Here is a 17123-nt window from a genome sequence, read left to right as displayed (position 1 = left end):
GTCCAAACAAGAAAAGGAGAGGAATAGCTCTGTCTGCACCCTTGTTGTGGTTTGATTAGAGACAATGTCTCAACACCTGTGTACAACAGGCCTTTCATCTGATCTCAGCCAATAACAAACCAATACACATGTGCTTACTCTGCCTGCCATGATGCCCAAATCCTGCAATAGTGCCATAAAGCACTTTAAGAGGGATCCATTTACAGTAACAATGACAGGTGCACTAGAAAATAATTGTATACAATACCATTCCCCGTCCATAGGTGCAGACTGACATTGACAAAATGATGTCTATCAAATAATAAGTACTAATTTTACACATTCAGATTCAAGTATATTTGGGCAAGGTCCTATTGTAATTGCATTATAAACATGTTGATCTGATATGTCTGTATGTATTGCTGTCAGCCACAGATAAGACCTTGTTTCTTCTGAGTGTTGATCAGCTGACATTGTTCATTGCTGCCAGATCAATTAAGGAGTATTTTCTATCTGTGTTTTTTGAAAGGGTGCAAATCTCTAACATTTTCACTTTCATATTATCTTCATAACGTTCACTGGAATAATAGAAAACACAAACAATGCACACACTCAGAAATGCATATACTGTAGGCCTATATACAGTAAGAAACATATTTTGAATGGCACCATAGTGTTTTTGACACCTACACCTACTAGTCTACATTGACTGTGTGAAAAGTGGGTAACACCACTTGACACCCAAGGTCATAACACGTTATGATATGGCCATAACCATGTCATAACAGCTGACATAACTTGTCACAATATATATATATATATATATATATATATATATATATATGTCACAGCAGCTGTAAATATATATTTACACATTTATTCAAATAACTTTTTTTGCATGCCAAGAGGTTTCCTTTCGTTTGAAAGTTTGTTTCCTAAATCCTTTGTTGTTGTAATGAATTATTTTTAAAATAACTTGTAGAAAATAAACTTTATGACACTGTCATGAAGAATTGTGACCATCTTGTGTAACTTTACTTAGACTAAGAAAATACACTTCATGACACTGTGAAGAAGCACTATGACCATCGTAATCATATAAGCCAGATTGGCCTATCACGTACATGCCCTTATATCAGTCATTAGTCAAAAAGAGGGTGTCTTGTCCTGCTCCTGCATTCATCTCAGTCATCAGCAACAGAGCATTGGGGTAGGTGCATGTCTGACATCAATGTGTGTGCAATTACAATGATAATTTAATATGGTCAATAATTTTTTTATATATACAGTACCAGTCAAAGGTTTGGACACACCTACTCATTCAAGGTTTTTATTTTATTATTTTCTACATTGTAGAATAATAGTGAAGACATCAAATCTATGAAATAACACATACGGGAATCATGTCGTAACCAAAAAACTGTTAAACAAATCTAAATGTATTTTATATTTTTCAATGTAGCCACCCTTTGCCTTAATGACAGCTTTGGACACTTTTGGCATTCTCTCAACCAGCTTCACCTGGAATGCTTTTCCAACAGTCTTGAAGGAGTTCCCACGTATGCTGAGGTCATTAGCTGCTTTTCCTTCACTCTGCGGTACAACTCATCTTCAACCATCTCAATTGGGTTGAGGTCGGGTGATTATGCAGCATCACGCATGTAGGAACCACACATGTGGAGATAATCCGTTCACCTACTCTGCGTCTCATAAAGACACGGCGGTTGAAACCATAAATCTCAAATTTGGACTCATGAGACCAAAGGACAGATTTCCACCGGTCTAATGTCCACTGCTGTGTTTCTTGGCCCAAGCAAGTCTCTTTTTCTTATTGGTGTCCTTTAGTAGTGGTTTCTTTGCAGCAATTCGACCATGCAGGCCTGATTCACGCAGTCTCCTCTGAACAGTTGATGTTGAGATGTGTCTGTTACTTGAACTCTGTGAAGCAATTATTTGGGCTGAAATTTATGAGGCTGATAACTTACAGCGCTTAATGGTCTTTGCGACAGCACTTGAAGAAACGTTCAAAGTTCTTGAAATTCTCCATACTGACTGACCTTCATGTTTTAAAGTAATGATGGACTGTCATTTCTCTTTTCTTTTTTGAACTGTTCTTGACATAATATGGACTTAGCCCTATTTGGTAAAAGACTATCTTCTGTATCCCAACCCTACCTAGTCACAACACAACTGATTTGCTCAAACACATTAAGAAGGAAAGAAGTTCCACAAATGAACTTTTAACAAGGCACACTTGTTAATTGAAATGCATTCCAGGTGACTAACTCATGAAGCTGGTTGAGAGAATGCCAAGAGTTTGCAATGCTGTCATCAAAGTAAAGGGTGGCTACTTTGAAGATGAACACTTTTTTGTTTACCACATGATGTATGTGTTATTTTATAGTTTTGATGTCTTCACTATTATTCTACAATGCAGAACATAGTAAAAGATAAAGAAAAACCCTTGCATGAGAAGGTGTGTCCAAACTTTTGACTGGTGCTGTATAACATAAACATACTGTTGACACGCAGACTAATGAAATGTTTTGCCATGTGTGGTAGGTTTTGTGCATTTTGAAACACTTATGTAGGTGTCATAACCAGCCATAAAACAACTACCGAGGTAGGTTTTGTGGGTTTTTACACTCTTATGTAGGTGTCATAACCAGCCATAAAATAATGCAATATATGTCACGACAGGTCTAACTATGTGTCATGACAGTATTATGACCCTATTATAACAGGTTATATATAACAAGTTATGTCAGCTGTTACGCCATATTATGACATGGTTATGACCGTGTCATAACGTGTCATGACGCTGGGTGTCAAGCAAAGTGCTACCGAAAAGTGTGTGATAGGATCATGTTGGTTCCATGCACCAGGTGCCAATAGACAATATGATTACTGTATAGTAAGGAAGGCCTTCTCTAGATTCCCCCTGGAAAGTGCGCTTGCGAAAATGTCCAGTGCGTCAAAGGAGGCTTGTAAGAAGATTTTTCAGGGTTTGCATGGCAAAGACAGATGTTTGACTGGGATCCTACTGATATAGTACTGACACCTGGTGCATTGGAGAGTGTCACACATAGATTAGAGAAAGAGGTGAATAGTGGGATGCAAGGAGAGAAAAAGGGCAGGAGGAAAGAAACTTAAAGGATGAAGAAAGGACTGAAAGTGAAAGAGGAGTGATGATGTAATAAAATGCACGAGGGAGGAGTGAAGGTAGATGAAGGAGAGTAAATAGAAAGCAACAATAGAAAGCGGAAAGTGCGGGTGAGATGGCGGGGCAGTGGACAGGCGGACGGATGGAAAGCTGGACAGACAGATGGGCAGTTGGGTGTGGCCAGTAGTGCTGAGTGGAGTTGATCTCGCTCAATCCTCTTGGCTCGCTGTCTGTGTGTGCCCACCATCGGGCCACTGGCAGGGTGGCAGCGTGAGCGTGGTCGGCCCGGGTGGAAGCGGGTGCCAATATACCCCGACCGAGGGCACGCAGCCCTATTGAGAGGCAATGTGATGGACACAATGCAAGCGACAGACTTGCTGCATCAACAGCATCACCCGCCCCTGATTTTTTTGCTGCTGTGTGCCATTTATAAACCATAAATACCCCCCTGGCTCCTAGTGCCTTCTCACCAGGCCTCCACACTCACACACCCTCATACAGAGACAGAAAGAGGGAGAGAAAAGGAAAACAAGGAAAAACGGAGAGAGTGTGGCTCGTACGTGGTGCAGTGAAGCACAAGCCATCCAGGTAAAAATAGACAGATCCCTCTCTTTCCTTGGTGCTCTGACTGTCTTGTGCTGCAACTCTTGCTGTTTTCAATTATCCCCATTTATCTCTCTCCATAACCATGTATGCACTGTTATTTTGCCTGGAGCTGAATGTGCATCAATGTGTCAAGCGTAAAAGTCCCTTTGTGAAATCAGAATGTGTATGATTTTTTTTTATGTAAGAATGTTTTGGAATGTAGATGGTCAAACAATAGTGTAATGGGTAAAAACCAACATCTCGGGCAAACAGTGGCTTCTTCTCCATCATGAAGTTACCATTCCGTTAGTCAGCACCTCTCAAACATTTTTGGAGGTTTGTCAACTTTTCTTTGGAATGCAGAGGGAACATGTCAGAGCAGCAGGGTGCACCGGAGCAGCTGGCAGCTGGAAAGAGCCAAGGAGGGGCAGGAGCCACCTACAAGGTGGGTGTAGGGTGAAGTTGCCTCTAGACGCTGATCTTGGGTCAATTTTGTATTTTCCCCACTAAAAGCTGATCTTAGTTCTGTACCTACTATCCTTTGGTGGTGAAACAGCGTATTCTTAGAATCTTTTAGTGGTAAAAGGGTTCCAAGTAGAACCTTGTATTAGCAAAAGGGCATCCTCATGGAACCACAAATAGTTACATTTAAAGGGTTCTCCTATGGAGGCAATTGAACAATCCTTTATGGTTCTAGGGAGCACCTTCTTTCTTTTTGTAGGGAAAAATTTTCCCTAGAGCTACAAGGTGCCCGACATCCGTTGGACCTTATTATAATCTTATTATATCTTAGCCTAAGATTCACTTGGTCTGACTTTTTATGAAATGTCACTGATACTACTAGTATGTATTTACAATGACATAAGCAAAATAATGCACAACAACACGGCAGTATAGTACAACACATTGTTAAATTACAACGGTGCAATCTTCATGCAGTTTCTGCCTATGTTAATGTTGTTGTTAAGCTTATTGTGTACTAATGTAATTACTTACCATTGACCCATGCCTCTTCCTGACTTATCTTGTAGGTGGTGGTGTTTGAGTTTGAGAACTTCTGTGGGAAGAAAGTGGAGCTGTCTGCAGAGTGTAAGAATGTGATCGAAAAGGGATGTGAGAAGGTGGGATCTATCATCGTGGAATCAGGACCGTAAGTGTCACCAATATTGATTTTCTACATTTTCCATCATGCCTCACTCTTGCCCCCTTCCTGTTTACCTGTCTCTCCAATACTCTCCAACACTGCCCTTATCAAAACGTTAAAACATTTATGAATCCAACTTCAGTCTCTAGACAATGAAATTCCATTCTTATTCAACTGTGTATACATTTTGATCACAGTTCTTATCAATTACCTTTCATGCAGGGGAGACCAAGGTTGGTTGTCTCGTGGGTTGGTTTTCACAGTGCTAATTACTCACCATCTAAATGGTGCTGTGTAATAATGTTAAGGTTAAAATCTCTGAACTATTTGAAAGAACTCATCCACCTGGTTAATTAATGTCAGCATGATCAAACATTGAGGTTAGGAGAATTGGTGTTTTTCATAGGTGAAAGTAAAAATATATATTGGCGTGTTCTTTGTAAATGTTTATTATGGAAGTATCCATGAACGATTATGTTTTTGAAAAGAGGAAAGGGAACGCTATATTTCAAACCAATTTCTGAGTTCCTAGGCCAAGCCATGTGGTAACTAACATATTCATTAGCATTGGGGGGTGGTTGGGGATGGATTTGAAAAAAGTAATGTTTTGAGGTTAACATTTTAACCATAGGATTATGTCATCGTGGTAACCAATTTTAACATTGACAAACCTTGCATAAAATATGTTGAATTTGTACCTTTGAAACAACATCAGATCTTCAATGTAATGTCCACTAAAATAAAAAAGCAATAGGCTGGGCAGCACCTCCTACTGGAGAGTTTATCTATCTACAACTACCCTGCGGTTTTCCATCCAGGCCCTGCTTATCTTTGAGATTTGTCACTGTCTGTTACCAATGTGCTATTGTGAGAATTTAGATGTGCTTTTAGATGGTTAAAAGCATAGTGGTAACACATTGGGAATTCGACAAACTTTCAACTGTCTTTTTGAGTGGGCGAAAAAAAGTTGTAATCACATTGATCCAACGTATCAACCAAATATTACCCAATTCTCCAAGTTGAAATGACGAGGTGTGCACAGTGGGATATTATTCTCAAGGGATAAAACGCTGAAGTTTGTTAGGAATATCATTCTATCAAAGAAAGGCTAGGCTACTTCTAAGACTGTTGGCTATATTGCTTCATTCCCTGTTACAAAAGGAATAAGTTACTAGAAAACATTGTGACAATCAACCCCATACTGTGACAACAAACCCCGCGATGGGGCTGGTTGTCATAAGTGGACAGAGTTTGTTTGATGCCTTATAACTCAATGTTGAAATAAGATAATGATCAAAAAAAGGTCCCAGTTTCAACCCAAGACCTTGGTCTTTCTCCTAAAAGAGTCTTGTAAGATATACTGCTGCTGAGAGAAACACACAAGAGTAAAAAGTGTGACAACCAACCCTGGTCTCTCCTACCATCTCACTACTACTGTTTATGTACAAGAAATTGGTAAAGCGTAATTACCTTTGTGTTCTCAGCTGGGTGGCATTTGAGCGCCAGGCATTTGGCGGGGAGCAGTTTGTGCTGGAGAAGGGCGAGTATCCTCGTTGGAGCACCTGGACCAACAGCCAGACTAATAACTACCTGCTGTCCCTCAGGCCACTCAAAGTGGTCAGTATATCCCTGTAACTATAATTAGAATCATCATCGTTTAACTGGGTATATTTACATGTACCAGGAATCTGACATGGTGCAATGGTGCTGACAACCCCTTACAATAAACAGAATACACAGACAGAATTTAGCCAAAATTATTTACACATAATCTACGTATAGTATATAAGGATGTAGCCTACTGACCATAGCAACCTACAGTGTCATGTCAATGAGATAAGACTAACCTGTCAAGCTAAAGGGCAAATCCCTTTTGTTTCCTAAGTTAACAGAATTCCACATAAGAAACCTATTTGTACCAAATTATTTGTGCTCCCAAGCCACCAAAAGTATTTATTTGATCATTATTTAGTTATTTGAAACTGCACTTTTCTAAGTAGGGTTACCAGCCCTGGAGTAGTAGCTACCTTCCTTAAAAGTAAACACCAAGTAAACAGCAGACATGAAAACATAGTGTAACCACCACCCATTCCTGTTCCTGCCCAGGACAGTGCGGATCACAAACTCCACCTGTTCGAGAACCCAGGCTTCGCTGGGAGGAAGATGGAGATTGTGGATGACGACGTCCCCAGCCTGTGGGTCCATGGCTTTCAGGACCGTGTGGCCAGCATCAAGGCTACGAATGGAGCGTAAGTTCAACACCTTTACACATCATTGAGATCAGGCATACAGTATCTGTCTACAGCTAGGTTACTGCAAGGTTATCTCTCATGCAAGTATGGCTCTGAATTTCAACCGATTCTGTTCCATAAATGTCATTATAGCTGTATGTCCCCTTGCCCTCCCTAGGTGGGTGGGCTACATGTTCCCAGGCTACAGGGGCCGCCAGTACATCTTTGAGCATGGAGACTACAAGCACTGGAATGACTGGGGAGCATCAACACCTCAGATCCAGTCTGTCCGACGCGTGCGTGACATGCAGTGGCACAAGAGAGGCTGCTTCATTGCCCCCACCCCCACCCCCACTCCCACCCCCGCACCCAACCCCACACCACCTGCCCCCCCTAACGCCACTGGCACCAGCTGAAAGAGAGTGGCTGTGGCCCCAGGCAGCCTAAGAAGCCAAATCCGGGCCTCCCATCCATCCAGGGCTCCACCGAACCTCACCTCCTCGTCACAGAGGGTCAGCAAGAAACGACGAACTCGGAAGTGAAGTAACCATCTCTGACTTACCTATGTGTCTGGGGTGGAAATAATAAAGGCTTTGAACCCATTTTGGTTTGACCCAACTGGATGTTTTTGTCAGTCCCTCTTACAGAGTTGCTATGAAAACTTCTCTGAGGTTGTTAGAATAATATTATTTAGTGTGCCAACATCATACAATAGCAGAAATAATATTTGGTTAATGGTGCTGGTTTACATATCCTTCTTTAGAATGGTTGTAAGGTAAAACACTGACCAGTGTTTTATTATCACCATAAAAAGTATGCACGTTCACCCAACAAAGTTAATGTAGACTACGGGACATTCCATTGAAATGTTACATGCACCGGTCAACAGGTACAGTACACCTTGTAGTTTTCTGTCAATTGAGATTTGAGTAAGCACTAATGTCTTCAGAGTGTATTGGAACATGAGTCATGACATAGTGCACAAATTTGTTTTATTAGAATCATCAACACATGACTTAGATCATTTACAAAACCCAAAATATGAAATCAGTAACCAACAAGGCAACAGTAAACATGCTGGCCCCCACGAATGATGCAGCACCCCCCTAATCAGTGTCATTTTGTAAATGAAGGATCTCTATGCCAACAAGCATCATTCACTCAAGTTTTGTCAAAATCGGGCCAGTGCTGTCTGAGATATCGCGTGGGTTAGCTAGACTCACATCCCTGAGCAAGTGTGCCATATTTCATCACTGAGTCAAACAGATCAAGAGCTATAAACATGTGCCTGTATTATAGCGCCACCGTGTGGTCGATATGAACGTTCTCGCATATGTTGAGTCTTTACAGTGTTTGCAACTTGTGTAAAAAATGTTGTTACATTACGAATATACTGACGGATTTATATCGATTTGCGTCAGACCACGCCCACATGAATGTTTACTGGTGAATAGCAGCCATGCTGTTTTAGCTACTAGTCTGAAAACTGGTGTGTTTGGAGACCTTTCTCCATAGATGCCACACATCAAGTTTAATGCAGATCGGTCATTTGATGACAGAAGAGTAGAGTTGTTTTTCACAAAATTCTAAATTATGAAAAATCCATTGTGGCAGGACTTATGGGTCCCTGAGGCAAATTTGTTCCTTGTGAGTAGAGGGACCTATGTACCAAATTTCATGACTTTAAGGTCAAATGTGGTGAGGGGCGTGACCTTCCAAACGCTTGCATTTTCAATCTTGTGTTATAGCGCCATCATCTGGCCAATCAGTGTAACTTTGTAAATACCGGATCTCTATGGCTAGATGCATCATTCACCAAAGTTTTGTCAAAATTGGGCCAGTGCTTACAGATATTGTATGCGACTAACGTTTGTTCGTACAAATGTACAGAGACAGATCCATAGTCCCCTCCCTGATTTCATCGTGGGGGACAATTCCCTTTTCAGCGTACATGTATTCTAAGGACTTTCCGACACTGTGCAGAATAAGCTGCAAAGGTCTATTGCTGAGTTCATAACCAGCTTGAACGCCCCTCCAACTGGTAATTACAAGTGGGGAACTCGTCTATCATCCATGAGCTCCTATTTCTCCCACATGCTGACCTCTGACAACACCTACTAAGGAAAGGACTTCAATAACAGCCTTTTCAGCAGTTAAATGCAGAAACAACATATTATTTATACAATGAAAACTATTAATATGGTTTTTGAGTACTATAATTTGTTAAAAATAATTATATCTGTACTTTTAGTATGGATGACGCTGGCCAATAGCCAAGCGGTGTTTCTCAACAAGTCCAAGCAGGTGAATGCATCCAACTGGTATTTATGAGTTCACAAAGAGTAATTACCACCTTCCCACTTCGTTATGAAAGCAGCATATGCCCCAGAAGTTGGGAAGGCTTTTTCAATTAGGGAGTTATTTTATGCTGACCCAGGTTCATCCAAGCAATGGCAGGGGCTTTTGTAGGATTTGAAAACATTTGAGGCTTAGCCCAAAGCCACTAGGGGGGTCCGGGGACATTCTCCCCCAGCAGAAAAAAAGAGAGAAAGAATTTCAACAGCTAAATGAATGAATTTGGTGCACTTTAAGATGAAGATTGAAAGATTAGAACATTGAGAGATTAGATATTTTTTAGGTAACTTGCACCTTCCACAGCAGACACTGCCCGTACTCAATTATAGTTGCTACTGTGGGTCTCCTCTACTCTGGAGCACTCTCTACTCTCGAACAGGTACATTTACAGTGTATTGTCAAAAACCACTAAACAACTTCAAACATTGGCTCATTGGACAGGTCATAGTCTAACTGATCAAACAATCCCACAGTACCCAAACACACACACAGACATGCACACACACACTCTGCAGTAATTAGAATACATAGAGCAGTGTGCCCACCCCTTCTCTGCCTTTCTCCTCTCAAGGCTCAGGAGAAGACCCAGATGCAGACAGTTTCAAAGTAACAAAAGTTTATTACAAAAACAGGGGGGCAGGCAAACAACAGGTCAAGGGCAGGCAGAGGTCAATAGTCCAGAGCAGAGTCCTAAAGATACTGAATGGCAGGCAGGCTCAGGGTCAGCGCAGGCAGAGGTCAGTAATCCAGCGTGGTATGACGAGGTAAAGAACAACAGGCAGGCTCCGGGTCAAGGCAGGAAGAATGGTCAAAAACCAGGAAAGATAGAAAACAGGAACTAGAGACAGACAAGAGCATGGTAAAAACCACTGGTAGGCTTGACGAAACAAAAAAACTGGCAACAGACAACACAGGTATAAGTACACTGGGGATAACGGGGAAGATGGGAGACACATGGAGGGGGGTAGAGACAAGCCCAACGACAGGTGAAACAGATCAGGGTGTGACAGTACCCCCCCTCCCCCCTCTAAGGGCGTCACCTGGCGTCCTACCTAGGCGCATACCTGGTTGACCGGGGTGCCAGCATTGGAATTCAGCGATGAGGCCTGGGTCTAGGATGTCCCTGGCGGGGACCCAGCACCTCTCCTCCAGGCCATAACCCTCCCAGTCAACCAGGTACTGGAATCCCCTGCCCCGAGGATGAACCTTCAGGAGGCACCTCAACGTGTATGCCGATTGGCCTTCGATGAGATGGGGAAGAGGGGTGAGCCTAGAAACAGGAGACAATGGGCTGTGATACATAGGTTTAATCCTAGACACATGAAAAGTGGGATGTATACGGAGGGTATAGGGCAACAGAAGATGAACAGCAGAGGGGCTAATAATATTGGAGATAGGGAAAGGGCCAATAAAGCAGGGGGAAAGTTTGCAGGATTCCAACCGGAGGGGCAGGTCTTGAGTGGACAGCTGGGGACGATGCCAGTCCGGTGGCGGTCCGCTTGTCGTCGATACCTGGAAGTGGTCTTGAGAAGAGCCGACCGGGCTCTCTTCCAGGTACGACTACAGCGGCGGACAAACATCTGGGCTGAGGGTATGTCTTCCTCCTCCTCTTGTTCCGGGAAGATCTGGGTCTGATAACCCAGGGAACACTCAAAAGGTGAGAGCCCAGTGGCAGAGTAGGGGAGGGTATTGCGGGTGTATTCAACCCGCACAAGTTGCTGGCTCCAGGAGGTGTGGTTGGCACAGACAAGGCAGCGAAGTCGCCTCCAGGTCTTGATTGGCTCGCTCCGACTGGCAGTTGGACTGAGGGTGGAACCCGGATGACAGGCTGGCCAATGACCCAATGAGTGTGCAGAACACCTTCCAGAACTGGGACAAGAACGGAGGACCCCGGTCAGAGACCATGTCCACCAGGAGTCCATGGATTTGGAACACATGCTGGGCCGTCCCTTTGGCAGAGGGCAGCTTGGGGAGAGGAAGGAAATGGGCGGCTTTGGAAAACCGGTCCACTACTGTCAGGATGGTGGTGTCGCCATCAGACGGGCGAAGACCCGTGATGAAGTCCAGGGATATGTGAGAGCAGGGACGGTGAGGGACAGGCAGCGGTTTAAAGAGACCAGACATAGCTTGCCGAGGAGGCTTGTTCTGAGCACAGACTGTGCAGGCGGCGCCAAACGTGGAGATGTCCAGGACCATGGTGGGCCACCAAAAGCATTGCACTTCCTGATTTGGCCTCATTGTAGATTTGGTTGTTTAAGAAATGCTAGCAGCCATGACTGAATTCAAACGTGAGTTGGTTTTGGGGTCTGGTGAGATGTGAGTTTCCCGTGTGTTTGTTTACAGGTGAGAAGAGTTAGCCAAATTATTTAGCCAATTGGCTGGTGTGCAACTTGACTGACTTTGGATAGCCTATGTCCGGGGCTAGTTAGGGACCGTCAATAAATTACACAAAGTAAACGAGACAATATTTTCACGTTGCACACCTTTAATTCCTCATTAAATTATTTCAATATTTGTATATAATTTTTTACAATTTATAGTTGGTTTGAGGTGTTTTAGTAATGAATTTTGGAGCTATTGGAATTTTAACATTGTTCCATGTACATTTTGCAATTTACAGATGGTCCCTAACTAGCCCCATAGGGATATCCAAAGCCAACCCAAATTTACCACAGGCATTATGATCAGGTGGCATGCAGCTGCACTCCGAATTGATGATTACATCACTGCACTCTATACTCCTTTGTAAACTGGTCATCTCTGTATATCCATCACAAGACCCACTGGTTGATGCTTATTTATAAAAACCCTCTTAGGCCTCACTCCCCCTATCTGAGATATCTACTGTGGCCCTCATTCTCCACATACAACACCCATTCTGCCAGTCACATTCGGTTAAAGGTCTCCAAAGCACACACATCTCTGGGTCGCTCCCCTTTTCAGTGTGCTGCAGCTAGTGACTGGAACAAGCTGCAACAAACACTCAAACCGGACAGTTTTATCTCAATCTCTTCATTCGAACATTCAATCATGGACACCCTTACGACAGTTGTGGCTGCTTTGTATGATGTATTGTTGTCTCTACCTTCTTGACCTTTGTGCTGTTGACTTTGCTCAATAATGTTTGTACCATGTTTTTGTGCTGCTACCATGTTGTGGTGCTACCATGTTGTTGTCATGTTGTGTTGCTACCATGCTGTGTTGTCATGTTTTGCTGTTATGTTGTTGTCTTAGGTCTCTCTTTATGTAGTGTTGTGTCTCGTTGTGATGTGTGTTTTGTCCTATATTTACAGTGCCTTGCGAAAGTATTCGGCCCCCTTGAAGTCTCTCGATGTGCAAAACTGATAGACATACCCCAAGCGACTTACAGCTGTAATCGCAGCAAAAGGTGGCGCTACAAAGTATTAACTTAAGGGGGCTGAATAATTTTGCACGCCCAATTTTTCAGTTTTTGATTTGTTAAAAAAGTTTGAACTATCCAATAAATGTCGTTCCACTTCATGATTGTGTCCCACTTGTTGTTGATTCTTCACAAAAAAATACATTTTTATATCTTTATGTTTGAAGCCTGAAATGTGGCAAAAGGTCGCAAAGTTCAAGGGGGGCGAATACTTTTGCAAGGCACTGTATATTGTATTTTTTTATAGCATTTTTTAATCCCAGGCCTCCATCCCCGCAGGATGACACTAGAATAAATGTTTCTGATTTATATCGATGCCACATAGGCTTTTTTCTAGATGAGAAGTTTTCTAGGGGCAGATGCTCTTTAAAGTTACTGTATACGAATTTGACCAGGGCAACTCAACTGTAAAGAAAAATTAAAGTGTTCACATAACAGTGCAACACAACTCCAAACAGGACAGATACGACGACTATGTAGCTTCTTATCTGTCCTGTTTGGAATGTGTTAGAGACATGAGCGAAAAACATACCTATAGAATGCAGTTATAAGACTGCTATGATTAATTTCATAACATGAGTTCTACCAGCTGATGTCTATTAGCTAATGTGGTGTTGGTTTGGTAGTGGTATCATGGAAGATTCCCATTCTTTTGATCCAGGTTCGATTCCCGGGCGGCGCACTCCTTTTGGGCTCCGAGTGGCGCAGCGGTATAGGGCAATGCGTCTCGATACCAAAGGTATCACTACAGACCCTGGTTCGATTCCAGGCTGTATCACAACCGGCCGTGATTGTGTGTCCCATAGGGCGGCACACAATTGGCCCAGCGTCATCCGGGTTAGGCTTTGGCCGGGGTAGGCTGTCAAACCCGTCATTGTAAATAAAAAAATATTATTATGTTTCTGGCTTCCCTCCCCAAGTTTATTACATACACATGATATACATGGCGTGCACAGTGCAATGAAATGCTAACCTGCAGGTTAACCACTCGAGAATGCAACAATACAAAGTAAATAGCCAAGTGAATAAAAAGTAATACAAATAAAAGCACAATTAAATATTTGCAGTTTTTACAAATACTTACATAGCCTATATGGGGAAAAAAAACAAGCATGTTTACCAGTAGAATCAAATAAAATCTAATTGTATTTGTCACATGCACCGAATACAACAGGTGTAGACCCTACAGTGAAATGCTTACTTACTTAAAAAGATTAAGTAAAAAATTGATAAGTAAAAAATAAAATAACTGATAATTAAAGAGCAGAAGTAAAATTACAGTAGAGAGGCTGTATACAGGGTGTACCGGTACAGTGTCAATGTGCGGGGGCACAGGTTAGTTGAGGTATTTGAGGTAATATGTACATGTAGGTAGAGTTAAAGTGACTATGCATAGATAATAACAGAGAGTAGCAGCAGCGTAAAAAGAGGGGGGACAATGCAAATAGTCTGGGTAGCCATTTGATTAGCTATTCAGGACTCTTATGGCTTGGGGGTAGAAGCCTTTTGGACCTACACTTGGCGCTCTGGTACCCCTTTCCGTGCGGTACGGAATAGGTTATAAGACCTCTATGATTCATTTAATTTGGTCAGTTCTATCACATCAACATTGCTCATTTTAAAAAGGGTTAAATATAATGTTGTAGTAAAGTTCAGCTTCAATCCACAGGGGGGCACTGCATCATTGTCAGAAGATATGTGCTCCAGTCAGAAAAACGTTCCATCATTTCTTCTGTCTCAGCTACCTAGCCAGCCAAGCTAGCTTCAGAAACGAAATCCCTCAAATACACTCGCTGGAAATAAACACTTTTCCTAATATCATGACTTATATAAATATCCTTAGCTTTCCCATTCACTAAATATACTGTTAAATAACTCTGACACAATAGCTGTTTAAGGATGCTGAGCGCTAACGCTAGTTTATTAGTATTAGCCAACCCTTATGGTGGGGAGACAAGCTAGTTAGCTACACCAAACCCTGCACAAACCCATCATTTATATATATATACACACTAGATGACAATTTGGGGTCGCAGTGTTGAAGCCCCATGCCTCCATCTTGTGACTCCACCACCGTAAAAAAAAAAAAATTGGAAGCTATAGAAATGCATTTATTAAATGTCTAAATTTGTTTTTGACACATTTTTATAATATAAAAACACCTTAATGCATACTTTGATTACTTATATTATGTGAGCTAAACATACATATATATATTTTTACAATATGAAAACTTCCCTTAAAGTATAATTTGTTGAGTTTACAAATTTTACTGTCCCCACTACAACAACAAAAATACATGGAATTTGTCCTTAAAACATTTAATTGAAATACTGCAGAATTCCATTCAGCCGCTCCGACTGGGGAGTGCCAATGTGGCCAACCGGTGGCTTCAAAGCCTTTCAATGGCCAATACATAGCATCAACAATCCAGAGCTTATATACACTGAACAAAACTATAAATGCAGCATGCAACAAGTTCTAAGATTTTACTGAGTTACATATAAGGAATTCAGTCTATTGAAAAATTCAATAGGACCTAATATATGGATTTCACATGACTGGGAATTTAGATATGCATCTGATCTATATGCATATATTTGATCAGGCTGTTGATTGTGGCCTGTGGAATGTTGTCCTACTCCGAACTGGGACAAGCTGTCATACACGTCAATCCAGAGCATCCCAAATATGCTCAATGGGTGACAGGTCTGGTGAGTGTGCAGGCCATGGAAGAACTGGGAAATTTTCAGCTTCCAGGAATTGTGTACAGATCCTTGCGACTTGAAGCCGTGCATTATCGTGCTGAAACATCCGGTGATGGCAGCGGATGAATGGCACCACAAAGGGCCTCAGGATCTCATTAAAATTGTTGTCCGTAGCTTATGCCTGCCCCATACCATAACCCCACCGCCACCATGGGGCACTCTATGCACAACGTTGACATCAACAAACCGCTCACCCACATGACGCCAAGCACGCTGTCTGACATCTGCCCGGTACAGTTGAAACTGGGATTCATCCGTGAAAAGCACACTATTCCAGAGTTCCAGTGGCCATGGAAGGTGAGCATTTGCCCACTGAAGTCAGTTACAACGCCAAACTGAAGTCAGGTCAAGACCCTGGTGAGGACGAAGAGCATGCAGGTGAGCTTCCCTGAGACGGTTACTGACAGTTTGTACAGATATTCTTCGGTTCTGCAAACCCACAGTTTCATCAGCTGTCCATGTGGCTGGTCTAAGATGATCCCGCAGGTGAAGAAGCTGGAGGTCCTGGGCTGACGTGGTTACACATGGTCTGCGGTTGTAAGGCCGGTTGGACGTACTGTGGCATTGTGTTGCGTGACAAAACTGCACATTTTAGAGTGGCCTTTAATTGTCCCCCAGCACAAGGTGCACCTGTGTAATGATCATGCTGTTTAATCAGTTTCTTGATATGCCACATCTGTCAGGTGGATGGATTCTCTTGGAAAAGGAGACATGCTCACAAACAGGGATGTAAACAAATTAATGCACAAAATTTGAGAGAAATAAGCTTTTTGTGCATCTGGAAATTTTCTGGGATCTTTTATTTAATCTCAGAACAGGTTTTAATCTTAAAACAGGTTATAGGCTACATGTGGACCACCAAGTTAGAACAACAGGCAAAATTAAGAGGGGTAAATAAACCATCTTATTAGGGTGATGGTTTATTTACCCCTCTTAATTTTGCCTGTTGTTCTAACTTGGTGGTCCACATGTAGCCTATAACCTGTTTTAGAGAAATGTAATCATTGAATATTGTAAGAGCTTCCATTGTCTGCTTATATGCCCCCCTTATTTATCCTACCGTGCTGACTTGGGGTACAGGGAGAACACTGTAAGAATGGCCCATGTTCTGAATTCTGTTGCTGTACATTTCAAAAGTGCTAAACAAATAGTTATATTGACTAACATAAGCTACTAACATCTTACTACACAACATACACTTAGTATTACTTTCTTAGCTACAGTATACATATCTCCCTGGCATATTACATAATTTATGCAGCAGCATAAAGAAAAAAACAAGGTTGAATCATGATGATGTCATTGATCTTCAAGTCGTAGCCCTAGAAAGAGGATGGATTTACAATTCCGAGTTGGATGACCGTTCAAAGCATATTTCCCAGTGGGAGCTCATTTATTCCTGACTTCACAGTTTTCTTGAACTTACTGAAGTCAAGTTTTCGCAGTTCTGAGTTAACAGTTGTTTTGAGCGCAGCACATTGACAGCATGGCAAATGTT

General features: G+C 42.1%; 1 protein-coding gene across 2 annotated transcripts; it reads left to right on the top strand.

Annotated features, from left to right (window-relative positions):
- The first annotated feature begins 1122 nt into the window (after nt 1-1122).
- Nucleotides 1123-7703, top strand: LOC110494136 (beta-crystallin B3). Of its 2 annotated transcripts, none has more exons than XM_036950219.1 (6): nt 1123-1189; nt 4091-4172; nt 4759-4877; nt 6356-6488; nt 6978-7120; nt 7281-7703. In XM_036950219.1, the coding sequence occupies exons 2-6, from the start codon at nt 4098-4100 to the stop codon at nt 7516-7518; spliced, it is 708 nt and encodes a 235-aa protein (XP_036806114.1). In that variant the 5' UTR covers nt 1123-1189; nt 4091-4097; the 3' UTR covers nt 7519-7703. The 2 variants fall into 2 exon arrangements, with proteins under 2 accessions (XP_036806114.1, XP_036806115.1); XM_036950220.1 differs by lacking the exon at nt 1123-1189 and adding an exon at nt 2420-3730.
- The last annotated feature ends 9420 nt before the right edge of the window (nt 7704-17123 follow it).

This window comes from Oncorhynchus mykiss, chromosome 17 (assembly GCF_013265735.2).
Source record: "Oncorhynchus mykiss isolate Arlee chromosome 17, USDA_OmykA_1.1, whole genome shotgun sequence".
NCBI lineage: Eukaryota > Metazoa > Chordata > Actinopteri > Salmoniformes > Salmonidae > Oncorhynchus > Oncorhynchus mykiss.
This window is presented reverse-complemented; position numbering and strand designations above follow the sequence as displayed.